At 36.1% G+C, this 17,578-nt stretch overlaps 1 protein-coding gene across 3 annotated transcripts in view; it reads left to right on the forward strand.

Moving 5' to 3' along the window:
* Positions 1 to 17,578, forward strand: part of LOC131031610 (1,4-alpha-glucan-branching enzyme 1, chloroplastic/amyloplastic) — a 203,499-nt gene that overhangs the window by 101,949 nt on the left and 83,972 nt on the right. For all 3 annotated transcript variants that reach the window (XM_057962766.2, XM_057962768.2, XM_057962767.2), the window contains exon 10: positions 15,980 to 16,081. In XM_057962766.2, the coding sequence (XP_057818749.2) occupies positions 15,980 to 16,081 (102 nt within the window). The remainder of the gene's footprint in view (positions 1 to 15,979; positions 16,082 to 17,578) is intronic.

A 17,578-nucleotide genomic window follows, 5' to 3' on the forward strand; every position in this document is an offset into this window, starting at 1 on the left:
GAGGATCTCAAGTTTGAAATTTGGTTTTGCCAACAAGCCCTACCAAAACCCTCCTTCTATGCCCATTTTTGGGACAGTCACGGAGAAGGCCTTAGGGACCCCAAAACTTGGTAAATCTTCAAGAACTCCCAAAAGAGTATCCAAATATGTGATGCTTTCAGTCTGGAAGTCCATCGCTTGAGCAGGGTGAGCACAAAACCCCAAAAGGAGGGCTAATTGCTTGTAGCCTTTTTAGGCCTCAAAATTGAGTTTTTATCAAATCGGGTACACAAATGGTGGATGTAAAACACAAAAGTCATCAATGCTAGTTGAAACAAGTTGTCCTCACATGAATTTAACACTTTTTGTGTGGTAGACTCCAAAAACTTAGTTTTTACATTTGAGGAGGACTTCTACATCTAAAAATGTAGAAGACAAAAGACACCATTGGGAGCAAAACTTGGTATCAATGTGTAAACCAATAAAAGGAGACCTTGTGCAGTTAGGGAGCAGGTCAGGGACAGAGGAATGAATGCCAAGAGGGTGAATAAGGAGTTAGTTTACCAAGCCAGAGTGATTATGGGGTTGAAGCCCTCGAGCAACCAAGAAGTCTTGTCTTAGGGAGGTGGATCAAGAGGAAGTGCCAGGTTGTCTATGTACCTTTTGCACTCTGATTACAACAACAATACCTTGAAATTAGTAAGGACCTATACTTAGTGAACATACAAGTCACTTGAGCATTCCACTTGCACTATCTCCCTATCAATATGTCTATTGATATATCTCCTTTTCGTGCACTATATGGCTACGATGCCATAACATTCATGGATTTGGCACTTGGAGATAGTAGAGCACCACTGGCACAAGATTGGCTTCAGGAGAGCTAAGACATACTTAAGGCACTTAAGGAAAACATCCAGCGAGCCCAGAATCAGCAAAAGTTATATGCTGATTGCCATAGGATTAGAGATCATTTGAGGTTGGGGGTATGGTATTCCTACACCTCCAACCATATCGACAGAGTTCTATGAAGATGAGTGGGGTAGAGAAGCTCAAGCCCCAATTCTATGGTCCGTACCGTGTTTTGAGGAGGGTTGGGGAAGTGGCATATGAGATTGAGCTTCCACTAAAGAGTAGGATTCATAATGTCTTTCATGTGTCTTGCCTCAAGAAGGCAATTGGACAGGGCACAATGACTTCTTCAGTATTACATTCCCTTGGATGAGGAAGGGAAGTTGGTTATGGTTCCAATTGAGATCCTAGATAGGCGTGAGAGGACATTGAGGAATAGGGTTATCAGAGAATTTTTTATTAGATGGAAGGATTTGCCCATAAAGGATGCCACTTGGGAAGGAGAAGCTATTCTACAACATTCAACTCTTCAATTGCTTGAGGATAAGCAATCCCGGGAAGGGAGGACTATAATGTCCCCTCTTCTTTAGTTGCCATTCAATGCTTAGATTCACCTGTCATCCATCTCCATAGGTGAAGTTCGGTGTTTGGAGATGCATTTGCTAGCCAAAGGGGTCCTAGACTTAGTCATTTTATGACTTTGGTGAAAATAATAAAGTAACTTTATAATATAAAGTTACATAAGTCACTTTTTCTAAAAGTAGAAAAAGTTAATAAAGTAACTTATATGTTACTATTTAATTTAATAAATGATTTTATGATTTCTCCCATGGCACGACCTCCTAGGTGAAAAAGTAAATTGTTAAAAAGGTGGTCAATGTTAATGTATTAAAGACCCTTGAGCATATCGAACTTATGAGGAGAGAGAAGATTCCATTGGAATCTTAATTTGATGCCATCAGGGGTTCGATTTGGGAGAGGAAGGCATAAGTGTGATTTGGAATCATTATTGGGCATTCTTTTGTGGTTAATTTTATTGATTTTGCTTTGCAACATTTTGCCATAGCAGTCTCAGCAGCTTGGAGGCCCAAATTGAGGACGAAAACCCTTGGTTCAAGCAGGTTGGATGATACCCCAACCAATTATCTCACTTCAGCACTCAAAAGGAATTGTTTCAGACCAAATTGAGGGTCAATTTATTTAGATTTTTGGATCAGAATTGCAAACTTGACAGCAAAGGACAGATCTGAGCATTTGGATCAGAGATTGCAGCAAGAAATAGGTCACAAATGCTAGCCGTACAACTCCCTTGGCCAGTCGTACCATTCTCTTGCATGGGAATCCATAAAAAAATAAATTGAAGGGATAAAGTAGGATTTTTTTGTACAAATCTGATTGTTAGCAATAGGAATAAAGATTGGACACATTCTTTCAGGCTTTTGATGTCACCAGAGAGAGATTTGAGGAAAACAGTGTGGAAAATTGCCCTTTTTCAGTGAAGTCTCCTGGGGCTTTGAAGGAAACAACAACAAATTGGTCAATTTATGTTAGATTTGTTTTTGGTAATTATTTACTAGAGGAAATAAACTCATTGGAGCAGTTAGGACTCATTGATAGCTCCTGTAGCAGCATCTGGACTCATTTGTGCTAATGAAGCAGCCCTCCAGGCAAGGCGTTGGACCCTTGGTAGGCCAATTTTGGCTCGTCTTTGGTGAATTCCATTGTCTATTGGCATTAAATAATTTCTGTTACAAATTTTGTGAATCTGAAATTTAATTTCAGTCATTAGCTTATGTTTATTACTGTCTTTCAATTGCATTACTTAAATTCCCAAGCATACATATTTTGCAAAAACACAAAAAAAGTGAAAAAACCACAAAACAAACAAACAAAACCAATTTCCTTCTCGCTGGTCAAAGAATACAAAAATCAGAAAAGTAAGTCATTTTGCTACATTCAGGTTGAAGAAAAGTAAGTCAGGTTGAAGAAATTAAAATGGCAGACAAGTTCGACAAGGCTCAAGGTTAAGCAAATGGAATGGCAAATGATTAGTCAAAATCATTCAAGGTTGTCAATCATGGAAGATGTTTTAGCAAAATCAATGTCTGACAAGGCATAGGAGAATTGTCCAAATAAAATTGTTCGACAAATGTTAAACTCCTACCAAGGGTTAACTAACCCATGGCAAGGGTTACTCAACTCCTGGCTAAGGTTAGCTTATTCAAACACAAAAATGTCTGACAATTTTCAAAGTGCACCTCATGTCCAAGCTCAAATTGTTTGACAGATGGCAAACTCCTACCGAGGGTTAACTAACTCATGGCGAAAGTTAACAAACCCCTGCTCAAGGTTAAGCAAACAAGAAACCAAGGCGTAAAAAATGGTTTAGTATATGCAATTTTCACCATGTCCAACACTTTCAAAGTCCAAAGATGGCAAAGATTCATCCAAGGCACAAACAAACATGTCAAGGAATTTTCAAAGTCCACCTTGTCCATCATACCTTCAAAATACGCCTAGGCAAAACCATGGCACAAGGAATTTGGACAAAGTTCGCCAAAGCTTGAGAAAGAATGAGGGGCCCACTTAGGCGAAATTGAATATGACATGGCAATGAAAGATGGCATGGAAAAGAAAGATGACATGGCATTCAAAAAGGATTGAAGATAGCAAAAATGATGACTTGGCAAATAAAGCAATAAAGCAATGTGACATGTCTTCCTAAAATTCGAACTTCTAGAAGGAGATTTAAAGCAAACAAAACTTTCTAAAATTTGATGAAAGCCTCTGAGAAGAAGTTCGAACTTCTTTTAAGAAGAATAAAGCATTAAAACTTTCTAAATTTACTTCCTTGTGTGACAATCAAAGTTTAAGATAAAGCTTCTAGAAGTCTCGAAGAAAACTATAAGACAAGGTTTTATTTCATTAAAGACTTCATCATATTCCTAGCAAGGAGAAGTTAGAACTTCTAGAGGATAAAATAAAGCTTCTAGAAGCCATCTAAGAATCTATAAAGGAGGTTCATCTCATTAACTCTTCTTTCTTCAAAGCAAAGATTGAATTCTTCCTAAAATTCGCCAAAGGGAGCAGCTCTAGAGATTGATTAAGTTATCAAATTTGCAGTAGGGTTGGCAGAATTTGACTTTGGATAACAGTTTGAAGGTATAGATTCAAGGGTTTGAAGGAAATAAGTTCGATATTCTCCTCAAAATCGCCATTAATAGCAGATTGAAGGTGAAAATTCTACCTTGATCATCTCCAAAAGAAGGAATAAAGCAGATTCAAGAAAGAAGTTCGAGTTCTTCTTGAAAATCACTCCAAAGTCTGATTAGATTTTAGGAGGATTGGCCATATAAAGCAAATCTAAGGGTTTGAAGGAGACAGTCAAGAGGTTTAACAAATTCGCCATTTATAGCAGACTGAAGGTTTGCTAATAATATTCTGATTCCATCATTGATCATTCTTGAATCCGCCTTGAAAGAGAGAGAGAATCCAAATCTGTGTATAGTCTTTTTAATAATCATTCAAGCCTGCACTTCACCTTGTCCAGAAGACTATCGAATCTGCCTTTGATAAAGAAGTAAAACAAATTTGGAGAAAGATACATATCCAAGACTTGTCCAAAATCATCTTTGACAGATGCTCTTCCAAGTTAAAGGCGAACTTTTGTGTAACCTGCCCTGCCAAGAAGAAAGTAATCTAAATTTACATATCTAAGGATTTGGAAGCAAATGAAATTGGCCAACTGCTGCAATCATGATCATACCTCTAAACTTTCCTTAGAAGAGAAAGGTTATTCAAATTTGATGCACATGAGATGCCAATAAATTGAGAACTTCGCCTTGTCAAGAGGAACATATTCAAGAATGAAAACTTTTCCATAAAATTTGACATCATCCAAGTCTGCCTAGGGTTGGACAAATGAAGCATCACACAAAGATGAAATAAAAGATATGACGGGAAGAAAGACAAACTATCTGATCCATCTTGAAATTCACCATGGACAACAAGCACAATATCACAACAGCTCCCAAAATTCACTAAGCATAAGAAAAATAGTTCATGACAAAAGAGATGCATGATCGTCCAAGCTCACCAAGACACGATGGATAAAGATTCATCTAAAGATGACTGTCCAAAAGTTCTTCCAAGAATTGATCCAAGACAATCCAAGACATGAATTGTCAGGAAAAACAAGATCAAAAGACAAGAAGACATGTAATTGTCCGAACTTTCAGACCCTAAGCCATGAGGAAATTGTCCAAACCCTTGCAAGTTTGTCTAACACAAGTTCAAATCCATTCCAATTATCCAGGCATAAATGGAACATGTGAAGATGCCTAACCAGAGACCTGAAATTTGAGGACAAATTTGCCATGCCAGGAGAATAAAATTCTGATCTCAACTCATATAAAATTAGACCAGCAAGTTGGAAAATGTTTTCCGAAATTTTCAAAAATTACAATCTTCAACACTTAGAAAATTTTTGAAATTCAAAATCTCTATAAAGTTCTAGAAGATTCTCGAATAAAATCGAATTTTGAGAGAAGAAATAAAATTTTATCATTTTGGAAAGATTAAAACAAAAAGAACAAAAACAACAATAAAAAAATATTTAAAAATTAAAAAACAATAAAACAAATCAAACACTTCGAAATTTAAGAACTCTAAACTCTATATTTTCAACCAATCCTTCAGAATTGTTCATTCAGGAGACATTTGGTATACCGACGCATAGTAAAACCACCTATAAGACTAAGGAGCAGGCCTAGAGGGTTTATGATAGTTAGTCCGAACTTTGTGCTGCGAATGTAAACAAATTTTGGCTTGAGAAGAAAAGACCTCAAGGAAAGGTGCTGAAGTATTTGCTGCGTCCATTCTTCAAGGAAGAATATGATGATATCATCCTACTATTGAATAGAATAATGGACAGCTCTAAGGGCCAGCTATTTCAAACATGGATGTACTATTTCATGGATGAAATCAACTCAGGAACCAAGATATTCAATTGGTCCCGCATAATCAGTGATAACCTTCATGAGTAGTTGATGAACTTGGAAAGGACAAAAACATTCCACATGAGTTTCTACTTAATTTATTTGCTGGCAGCCACTTACAAATATTCAGGATTGATTTGCAAAGGCATAGTAGGAGGTGTTGAAAAAGAATTATGATCATATGATTGTTATCCTCAATTGCAGCTCAAGGAGAAAAGTTTTTGAGCCCATGATGCATTCTTGATGTACATAACAAGAACACTGCAAGGAGGCACTCATATCCGACTTTCTCACGAATCTAAAAGTTTAATCAACCGATATGGATCCTGGTTTATCCAATTTCCTAAGTTCACCTAGATCAGAATCCAAGGTTTCACTGGTCGTCTCTACTGATTGCCAATCTATCCAACCAACAGGATGGTCCTGCTAGAACTTCTCAGACAATTGGAGACATATCAAAGTTTCAAAAGAATAAGATAGTGTAATGTCCCCTACCTGATCTATTTAAATATACTAAAATTGATAGATTTTCTTCAATAAGTTATTAACAAGTGCTTGTCTATTTTCCTCATTAGCTGATTAATTTCATTATTCATAGTTCTTAATATAGATATCAAACCCTGCTACTACTTCAGTTTTAAGGGAGAAGGGTTTACATATGTTACCAAAGTGCTTGGAGACTGACTACAATAGGTTCCCTCAAAGATTACAGATCCAAGCCCTTACCTATCTTGGGTCTATACCTTCAAGGCTTATTGGTCGCTGATTGCCACCCTATCTTGGGACTTAACCTATTGCTTGGATTTAGACTGCCCCTCTTTGGAACATCTCAATCCCATCTTCTTAAATACGGAAAGTAATAACATGATTTAGACTATAAGTATATATATTTCTTATGTATTATGAATACGTATATGAAATTAAGTATGACTATCATACATATTGCAGTCTATATTAGTATTACTATTAATTAGTATTACTATTAATTTTGCATAAGAACATTATTGGGCTTCATATATTTAATATTAAGGATACTTATTAAACACATCCCCATGCATACCTGTAATATCCCCACTTTGAAATAGAATTTAATAATAAATGATAATAATATCCCCACTTTGAAATAGAATTTAATAATAAATGATAATAATAAAATTAAAATATAAAATGATATAATTAAATATGATTAATAAAAAATTAATTAAGTTAATGAAAAGTCAAAAGACATGAAAGGAAAAGTTGTGACTCCCTCAACAATGATATATAAAAGGGAGAAGAAAACCTCATTTGAGAGGGGGGATAAATTTGTGGATGAGAAGTGCAGATTTGATTTAAATAATAAGTGTAGATTTGATTATGAAAGGTTGTGTCCCTTTCAAATGGTAGAAATAATGAAGAGTTACACTCTTTCAAAGGGTGCTAATGGTGAAAGGGTATGTCTCTTGCCAAAGGGCATACATGATGAAGAGGTGTGACCTCTCCCTCAAATTGAGAGATATAAAGGGAAGGAATCAAAAGCATCTAGTGAGATCACCATTGATAAGATCAGATCAGAATTATTATCAAGTTACAGGAAGTAACATTTGTGTTCTTTATGGTATGCCTCCCAATTTGCAGGCGACATCTACAGTGCGAACTCCAACCGCAGGCTACAATCTGCGTACAGGTAAGAGGGGTTAAGAAGTCTTAAGGTATATATGTGTGTGGATGTGTGTGCCACACACACACATATGCATTTTTATGAATACATATATCTCTAATGATTACTTATATGAATGTAGCAATAAAGATAGGAATCTATGTAGAATATGTATGTATATTTAGGATCATTAGAAAGATTAAAGAATATGTAAACGAAGACGTAAATTATGGAATGGAAAACAGTAATGAATTATAAAATGTAATATTAATGTGATTATATGATGAAGGTTATAGGGAAGAAATTCCCTTAGCCTAATGGAGGGATTTTGATAATCCCTAGAGGGCAGTATATACTGAATATCTATATGCATATATATGGCTTGGTTGACTAAGTTCATCCAAGAAGAGACGGATCTGGCCGGTCCCCTCTGAGGACTTGGATGATGGGATGCATCATCCAAGGCAAGGAATTGACATAGGGTCTTCCTTGGATGGCTTGAGTGTAAGAAGTTACACCCAAGACAGGAATCGAATTAACCTTCGATTTCCTGGAGGGCTTGGATGTAAGAAATTACATTCAAGACAAGAGTCGAATTAACCTTCGATTTCCTGGAGGGCTTGGATGTAAGAAATTACATTCAAGACAGGAGTCAAATTAACCTTAGATTTCTTGGAGGGCTTGGATGTAAGAAATTACATTCAAGATAGGAGTCGAATTCACCTTCGACTTCCTAGAGGGCTTGGAACCAAGATGGGTTCCAAGAAGGCGAGCTTCACAGCTGCCTAAGGACATACTTTCGTATGGCAATCGTATCCTTTTTATTAGATAAAAGTTGTGATTATGTTAACTAAGTATTTTAAAGTTAGATTGCAATTTAGATTACTTCTATATATATATGTTTGTTGTATTCTAACAATCTATTTTGCAGGTTAATGATCTCTAACTAGTAAGGACATTACAATACCACCAAGAACAAGGATGTTACTGCCTGTAACTTAATAACAGTTCTGATCTGATCCGATCCATGGTGCTCTTACTAGATGCTTTTGATTCCTTTCCTTTATATCTCTCAATGTGAGGGAGATGTCACACCTCTTCATCATGTATGCCCTTTGGCAAGAGACACACCCTTTCACCATTCCCTTTGATAGAGTGCAACTCTTCATTATTTCTGCCCTTTGAAAGGGACACAACCTCTCATAATCAGATCTGCACTTATCATTTAAATCAGATCTGCACTTCTCATTTCCAAATTATTCCCCCTCTCAAATGAGGTTCTCTTCTCCCTTTTATATCTCATTGTTGAGGGAGTCACAACCTTTCCTTTCATTTCTTTTGACTTTTCATTAACTTAATTAATTTTTAATTAATCATATTTAATTATATTTAATTATTTTATTTTATATTTTAATTTAATTTTAAATATTTTAATTTTATTATTGAATTTTATTTCAAAGTGGGGACATTACAGTCCGCCCTTCCAGAATTTGCTTGTCCTCAGGCAAATGTTTATTTTAATTTCCTCAACTAAGTCATCTACCAACATGAGTTAAACAACACAAAGCATATACATGGGAAACACGAAGCATACATGTGGAAGGCACAGAGCATACACATGGAAAACACGAAGCATACATATATGCAAACACGGAGTATACATGTGAATACACACATTGTGAAATTTCTTTCTTGTTATGAGTAGAAACACAAATCAACACCAGCTTGATGCAAAAACATAAACACTCAATCTAGTTTGTGATCTCAGGTAGATTATTTAAGAATATCAAATGGAGTAAATATAATGAGTCTGATTAGCCATATCGATAAAGAGGATAGATAGCACAATGTTTGGATACTTGCCTCAAGTATTAATTAAATGGACTATGCTTAACCCCCTATTCACCATTAATGAAAGAGAAAAGATTTAGACACAACGAGACGCCCGTAGCGCTTATCAGGCCCAAGAGCGGTACACTCCCCCTTGGCCCAACTGATGGCAGACTTTCAGTCATCCACATCGGGTTGCCTACCTGACAGAGGCCTAGTTTCTGCTGACCTCATTGCTCTATCTCTCTCCCACACTAATGGTGAATGTAAAGTATACATCTATTATTAGTCAATTTGTTTAAGATTATACTGTTATCAACAAGATAATTCCATACTCATTCCCTAGTGAGACCAAGGAGAAGTAGGTGCAATAGGATGCCCGTAGCGCTTATCAGGCCCAAGAGCGGTACACTCCCCCTTGGCCCAACTTGTGGCAGATGTTCGGTCATCCACAGTGGGTTGCCTACCTGACAGAGGCCTAGTTCCTGCTATCCCATGGCCCTATTCCCTTGTATCTTACTGGGTTTGGGTATGCAATTTATCCATTCATCATTACTTAATAATTAATCCATGGTTTCTTTATGGGACTAATCCTTGTGATCTTAAAATCACATTAATAATGCAATTCAATAGTGACTTGTAATTTCAATAAATATTTGTGTTTGCATTAGCCTTCTTCGTATTCACTTCCTCAGTGAGATCAAAAGGATTTAGATGCAATGAGATGCCCATAGCGCTTATCAGGCCCAAGAGTGGTTTACTCCCCCTTGGCCTCACTAATGGCAGACCTACAGTCGCCATAGCGGGTGATGTACTTGACAGAGGCCTAACATCTGCTGACCTCATTGCTCTACCCCATTTCCTCACTAATGGTCCATATGGAATTTATGATTAATTTATTCTCAATTTAAATGCCAACTTATTTGTTATTTTTTTGTCATTATTACTATATATATATATATATTAAGTATTTTAAATGCCACATGGATATGCCTAGTTATCCACTATTCTAATTTGAATTACTCTGAAGTCATACCAATTCAATATCTATTTGGCTGATAATAATATATTTTAAATTCATTTTACGAGATGGAACCCTCGTTGCTTATCCGTCATGGTATTTACCTCTGTTTATTGACTAGAATAATTCGTTGATTGAATCTTACCCTACAGGATGGCAAGATCATGGCTCTGATACCATTTGTAATGTCCCCTACCTGATCTATTTAAATATACTAAAATTGATAGATTTTCTTCAATAAGTTATTAACAAGTGCTTGTCTATTTTCCTCATTAGTTGATTAATTTCATTATTCATAGTTCTTAATATAGATATCAAACCCTGCTACTACTTCAGTTTTAAGGGAGAAGGGTTTACATATGTTACCAAAGCGCTTAGAGACCAACTACAATAGGTTCCCTCAAAGTTTACAGATCCAAGCCCTTACCTATCTTGGGTCTATACCCTCAAGGCTTATTGGTCACTGATCGCCACCCTATCTTGGGACTTAACCTATTGCTTGGATTTAGACTGCCCCTCTTTGGAACATCTCAATCCCATCTTCTTAAATACGGAAAGTAATAACATGATTTAGAGTATAAGTATATATATTTCTTATGTATTATGAATACGTATATGAAATTAAGTATGACTATCATACATATTGCAGTCCATATTAGTATTACTATTAATTCTGCATAAGAACATTATTGGGCTTCATATATTTAATATTAAGGATACTTATTAAACACATCCCCATGCATACCACCAAGAACAAGGATGTTACTGCTTGTAACTTAATAACAATTCTGATCTGATCTGATCCATGGTGCTCTTACTAGATGCTTTTGATTCCTTCCCTTTATATCTCTCAATTTGAGGGAGAGGTCACACCTCTTCATCATGTATGCCCTTTGGCAAGAGACACACCCTTTCACCATTCCCTTTGATAGAGTGCAACTCTTCATTATTTCTGCCCTTTGAAAGGGACACAATCTCTCATAATCAGATCTGCACTTATCATTTAAATCAGATCTGCACTTCTCATTTCCAAATTATTCCCCCTCTCAAATGAGGTTCTCTTTTCCCTTTTATATCTCATTGTTGAGGGAGTCACAACCTTTCCTTTTTTTTCTTTTGACTTTTCATTAACTTAATTAATTTTTAATTAATCATATATAATTATATTTAACTATTTTATTTTATATTTTAATTTAATTTTAAATATTTTAATTTTATTATTATCATTTATTATTGAATTTTATTTCAAAGTGGGGACATTACAGATAGTAGGCAGCCGTATCTTTTCCATTCTTCGTTGGAAACATGGAGGAATCTTGTTCAATTGCACATGCAGCTGAGGGTGCTAGACTTGAAATGTAGTGGTTACCTTTTACCTTTTACCAATCCAAAATCAATTATGATCCTCACAATAACATCAAATCAATAAAGGAGGAAAGATTCGGGCATAGAGTAGATATAGAAGATTTTTGGGCAAATGCTGCTGATGAATACGAAATCAGGAAAATGTTACATTCCAGGCTATCTATAAATTTCATCAGAGAAACTCAACCTTTTCTCATACCAGATCAGTTAGAAGATAATGGAGAGAATACTCAACCTGGTTTTGATGAGCATGGACCTCTTCCTCCTATCAAGTGGTCAGAGCCGGATCATGCAGACTTAGCCACGCTAATGCGGCCGATCATGAAATATACTAGGTGGTGTATAAATCAGTAGTGTCATAGGCTGAAGCAGAAGAATATAACTTTGACATATAATCTGATGGGAGTAGCAGAAGGATATTCTTCAAATGAAGAAGCAACGCAAAATGCCAGACCAAGCGAGAATGCTAAGAGGAAGGGGAAGGCATGTGGGAATGAAGAACCAATTTAGAAAAGGCAGAGGATAGAACCATCTCATTCCGCCACATCAAGGAATGAGAAATACATATTGAATATTGATGAACCATTAATTGAAATAGAAATTCCTTCTTTAGTTCATGAGGAAAATGTAGAATTGGTCCATCAAGAAGATGAATAACCACCATCACCTACTAGCACAAAAATCCTAGAATTAGAGCATGACATAGATATTGAAGAGGAAGAGTTCCAAGAAGGGATGATTTTTTCTCTTCGGGGGATTGCACGTGACATAGAAACAAAGGATGACCAAGATGTAGAAGGCATTGAGAAGCCCACTGTTCCTGAATGGCTGAAGGAGAGATTGAAGATGAATACACCATTTGTAGAAGAGCAAGAAGAGGCTGACATGGCAGACTTCTTGGCCAGGTTAGAGCAAACTGTTGTGAAGAAGTCAGCCAAGGGATATTCTACCATCTAGAGAGATGAGACAGGCAACCGCATAGTCCAAATAGATGTGCCTAAGGTGAACAAAGCAAAGGGAGAAATTGCCCCTCATGAGTTTGAGATCACCACTTTTGACTTAGGCCCAGTCACAAAAACCCAAGCCAAACATGACTTAGATAATTCAGTTGCTTCCATAAAGGCAAAATTGGATGAGGAGAGAGAAAAAAAGAATGAGCATAAGAGAGAAATAGAGCGCCTGAAAGAGTATATCAAGTAGTTGACCACTAAGCCACTTGATCAAGCCAATCCAGAAGCTCTCTTACTCTTGGATTCACAGTAGGTAGTCAAAAATTCTGAAGAAGATGCAGTGACAGCTAGAGAAACTAGGGATTGGATGGAAAGTACAAAAGAAGAGATGTACAAGTTCATAGAAGAAATATCATCAACATATGAGCAAAATTCTTCTTTTCTTTCCAGGATTGAGAACATGGCAGAAATGTGGGCTGACTTTCAAGATGTCTAGGAAAGAATCATTCCGTGCCTTCGAGAACTCAAAGGAATCTCATCTCAAGAGTTGGTTAATCATAATATAATTGAGGCAGGGGCTGCTTATGATTTCCACAGTTGGCTCCGGACATTGGTTGCACAGAATGAAGTCTTTGAAAAGGTATAAATTGATGCTGATAAAATAGAGGAGCAGGTAAGGGCCATTCGGGATAAGACCTTCCTTATAGTTGCAGAAATACTTGAGAAAGAAACAATTCGAGAAAGGGATATGCAGTTGGAGAATCTGAAGATCAAAATACGAGACATCTTCTTTGCCATCTTAGGACTGGCCTTGAAGAACCACCTGGCGAAAATATCAAACCACCTTTCCATCAGGGATGCCTTTCGGAAGCAGCAACTAGATTGGGAATTCACCTTTTCTCTTTGTGCAAATGACTTAGAAGGATTGGAATTCAAGGTCAACCTATTGCCACTTTTCACAATGGAGGAAGTGGACCGAATTGTGTCCAAGTTCAATGAATGTCAAAAAAAAGGTATACAGTCCTAAAAAATAGCATCGTACGACACTTGTCTCCTTTGTAATTGATCTTTGATATTATTTTGGTAAACTCTATCTAGGGTTGGGTTGTTTAGATCTCAGCCGTTGATCTTAGATCGACCTCGGCCATTCATTTTTCTTTCAAAACTCTATATAAACCCCCATTCTCTCATTTCATTGTGTTGTGGAGAGATTTATGAAATTGTTGCACAGAGCTATTTGAGTAATAAAATATTCATCATCAGTATTGTTTTGAAATCTTTATATTGCTAAATGGTTGCATGGTTACATACTCCCTTCAACAATTAGATTAGATTTGCTTACGCAATTTGTTTCTAGTTGTTAGATGAATGATAGATCTGATAGTATTGACTGGTGAAATCTTGCTCATACTTTTGTTGAATGGATGATTTCTTTTCAATGTGCAAAGTTAGTTTGAGCTGTTTTTAATATGGATGTTTAACTTCTACTTGGAATGATATTGTTCAATTGTTGGTATTCTTCCTAAGTATGAAAATCTTAAGCATAACCTTAGAAGATTGCACCCGCTTTGCGTAGCTGTCTAAGTGTGGCGAAATAGAGCGTCATTACCAGTTTCACCCAGTCATTACTGTCTCTTGAGTTCTTAGAAATAGCTTAGAAGTAGTATAGAATCCCTAAACCTTCATCCTTTTTATCTTTTTGAAGTCCTAAATCGAAAATCCAAAAACATGGAGCATAAATTGTTAAATCTGCCTAAGTTCAACTTGTGAGGGATACTAATTAACAAACGCAAGTCCTTGAGATTTCCAGCACACACTACCCAAGCAGCTATCCCACTAAAGTTGCTCATTCGCACATATAGACCTTGGAGTCACCTTGTGGTCTTCTCGCAATGTTGGCACAAGTAGTGATTTTGTTCTGGAGAGGATAAGATATCCTTGTGGTATTTTATTCTAAGTGTTCGGTAGATGATAAAACGTTCGCCAAGACCTAGTTTGAAAGCTAAGTGACTAAGCTTGTGTAGGAGGCAGTTGCTATTGAACAGCAGGGTGTGTTTCAAATTATCTAGGGTCGAATCTTCTCGAAGAGACATCAATAGTGGTTGTAATGTCCCCATTTTTAGCAAAAGTGATTTGTGAACAATCAATCAGCTTAGTTTCCAAGTTTTTCTGAAGGCTAATTGGTGAACGAGGGAGATCTCCAAAGTTTTTGGGGAATGTGAGATCAGTCAAGCTGAGTTGTTGGCAGTGAGCTCAGTTGACCTTGGTGAGCCTAGTGATACTTCAGGAATTAGTTTCTGACCTTTGTGGGGCTCTCCAAACTTCTTGGAGGAGCAGTCTATTTTTAGTAAGTCACCTAGTTGCCTTTGATCATTGTCCCAAGTCTTCAGTATCATGTTGGTATGATCAGAATTTGATTTATAACTATGCACTGCAAACTTGGGAAACTATTCTAAATCAAAATCTGGATGGAGCCTATCAAGCTCATCAATCACCTGCTCGATTTCCTTAGCTCTTTCCTCATTTCACGCTTCCTAAACTGTTCTGCAACAATAAGCTGATTTTCTGTTTCTCAAAGAGCCATTTGAGTACTCTCCAAAGAATCCTTAGTAGACTTAAGCAAAGGTGACCTTATCAACTTCTTCCTCTTTCCCTTTCAATGCATCAAGTATTTTTTCAGCAACTTGATGGTATGATCCCTATCAGAAAGTAAGTTAAAGTAATCTGATATCATTGTTCCCAAAGCTTCTTTGACTGCATGCAAATCTGTAAGAGCAGATCCTCCTTTAAAACCTTTCTACCTCTCTTCAACATGGGCCTCTTAACAGAAATATTCATTGAACTTGTGTGTGCTATCGAAATGTGTTAAGGCTGCAACAACCTTATCTTCAGTGACTTTCAACTGATTCCTCATAATGTGTCCAATTATATATGCATAAATAGTTACACTTAGGAGATACAGAAAACTTTATTGAGAAATGAATGCAAAAGAAACAATATTAGAAAAAGAAATGTCCTCACTCTCTATATTTGTGATGTGCACAGTCTCCAACTTTCTCATGCTTGAATGAAATCATAAAGCTCAATAATGAATTATATGTATAGAGAACTCAGAATTTATTGTCAATTTTCAAAATCAGAAGGGAATTTTCGCCAGCAAAGAAGTAATGTTGACTTCAGAACTCAGTTTGTGTCTGATTACATTGAATTGATGATTTATCTTCAGTAAATTCATTTGCTGAAAAAATAAGCTAATGCCATTTTAGGTAATTTATTTTTTATCTTTATTATAATGCAGTTTTTACTTTTTAGCATATTATCACTGTATTTTTCATTGTGTTTGTAGTTCATGAACAATTTCGATAAAGCCATGAATGAATTGGATGAAAATTTTCATTTTCTAGCTTCTTCGAAACAAATTGTTAGCAGTGCAAATGAACAAGATAAGGCAAGTGACTAAATTTTTTGTCTCTCATGCTTTGTTTACATAATACGAGGCCTATTTTAGTCAACCTTGTCTTGCTCAGTTCTATTCTATTCACTCCAAAAATGCAATTTTGCAAATTTGCAGCTGTTATATGCTCTAGTACTTTTGTTAAGATTTCTGCTTATGCAGGTAAACTTTTGGTGTATTTTGACAAATTGTGTTTTGACTGTGATGATGCACACTGAATAAATTAGCACTGTACCAGTTTGTGTTAATTTTCTAAAGCATAAAACTTGTTTTTTAGACCAAAGCAAGATAAATTTAACCTAACTCTGTAAGGAGGTTTATCATATTGGAAGAAATATTTTAGTAACTGCACAAATATCAAGCTCTCTCCAGGACCAAGGATCTTAAATATACTCCAAAATTCAAGCAAAATATAAAAGGGTTGCGCATGTAGGTAAATTCATCTATAAAACAAAGAAATTATAATCATATTTTTTACAAGGAGAAACAAGAACCTTTTTGTATTGAATCTGTCTACTCTTGAGTAGCCTTGAGTTTTCATATTCTAGCTTTTAGTGTGCTTTTGTTAAAACCTTATCCAACTTTATTTGCAATGTTTTCAATTTGAATCCAATTATTCTTCATGCGTTTTGAAAATTTCTCTTAGATATGTCTTTTCTTTATCTTTAAGGGGATTGTTTTCAAAGTAAATGCGAACATGCTTAAATTGTGATTTTATATGGGGGCCATGCACCCCCTGTGATTGATGTATCTGAGAAGATGTTCTCCTTCTATGTATATGATTCAGTTCTATTTTTGCAAATAGTTAGGTTGGCACTGGATACATGCCCTAACATTCAAAACTACAAATGGTAATTACTATATATGTTACACTTAAAAGGATTGTAATCAAAAGAAGCTTTTTGTGACATACTCTGGTCTTGTGTTTCAATGGACAGAACCTGGTTGCAACCACTTAAGAGATAGATAATAAGGGGAAGTCATAAGAAGGATTTGATATATTAGCAGGATATGGAAATGCCTTTGAAAACATTCTGAATTACATGAGAAAGTACCGAGCGTTTCAGCTGTGCACTGTGCCTTATCACAAATCAAAGTCGACTATAACATAACAATGGTTGGAAGTAAAGAACTTCTTGGTTTGTTTTCTGCATTTGTTGAACCTTTGTGTTTATCTCCAGATTCTAGATATGTCCTGGCTTGTGTCTTTTTGTTCAGCAATGTGACCATTTGGCTGGTCAGGATACTTCTTTCAGTGCCACAAGGAGGACTGGTATTCAAATTTTGTTCATGTGGCCATAGAGCTAATTTGCTAATGGTTCTCAATGTTCTTTGGAGTGTTCCCATAATCCTTCGTGCTTCATTTTGTTCTTTAGTAAGTGAGTATTTAAATTACCTTATGGAAAAAATGGTGCATGGATTATGATCATTTTGGTGGATCTAGATAATAGTTATTTTCAGGCTCTCGTTCAAACACTGATCCTTTGAGAT

The sequence above is a fragment of the Cryptomeria japonica genome, chromosome 2 (assembly GCF_030272615.1).
Source record: "Cryptomeria japonica chromosome 2, Sugi_1.0, whole genome shotgun sequence".
In the NCBI taxonomy this organism is placed as follows: Eukaryota; Viridiplantae; Streptophyta; class Pinopsida; order Cupressales; family Cupressaceae; genus Cryptomeria; species Cryptomeria japonica.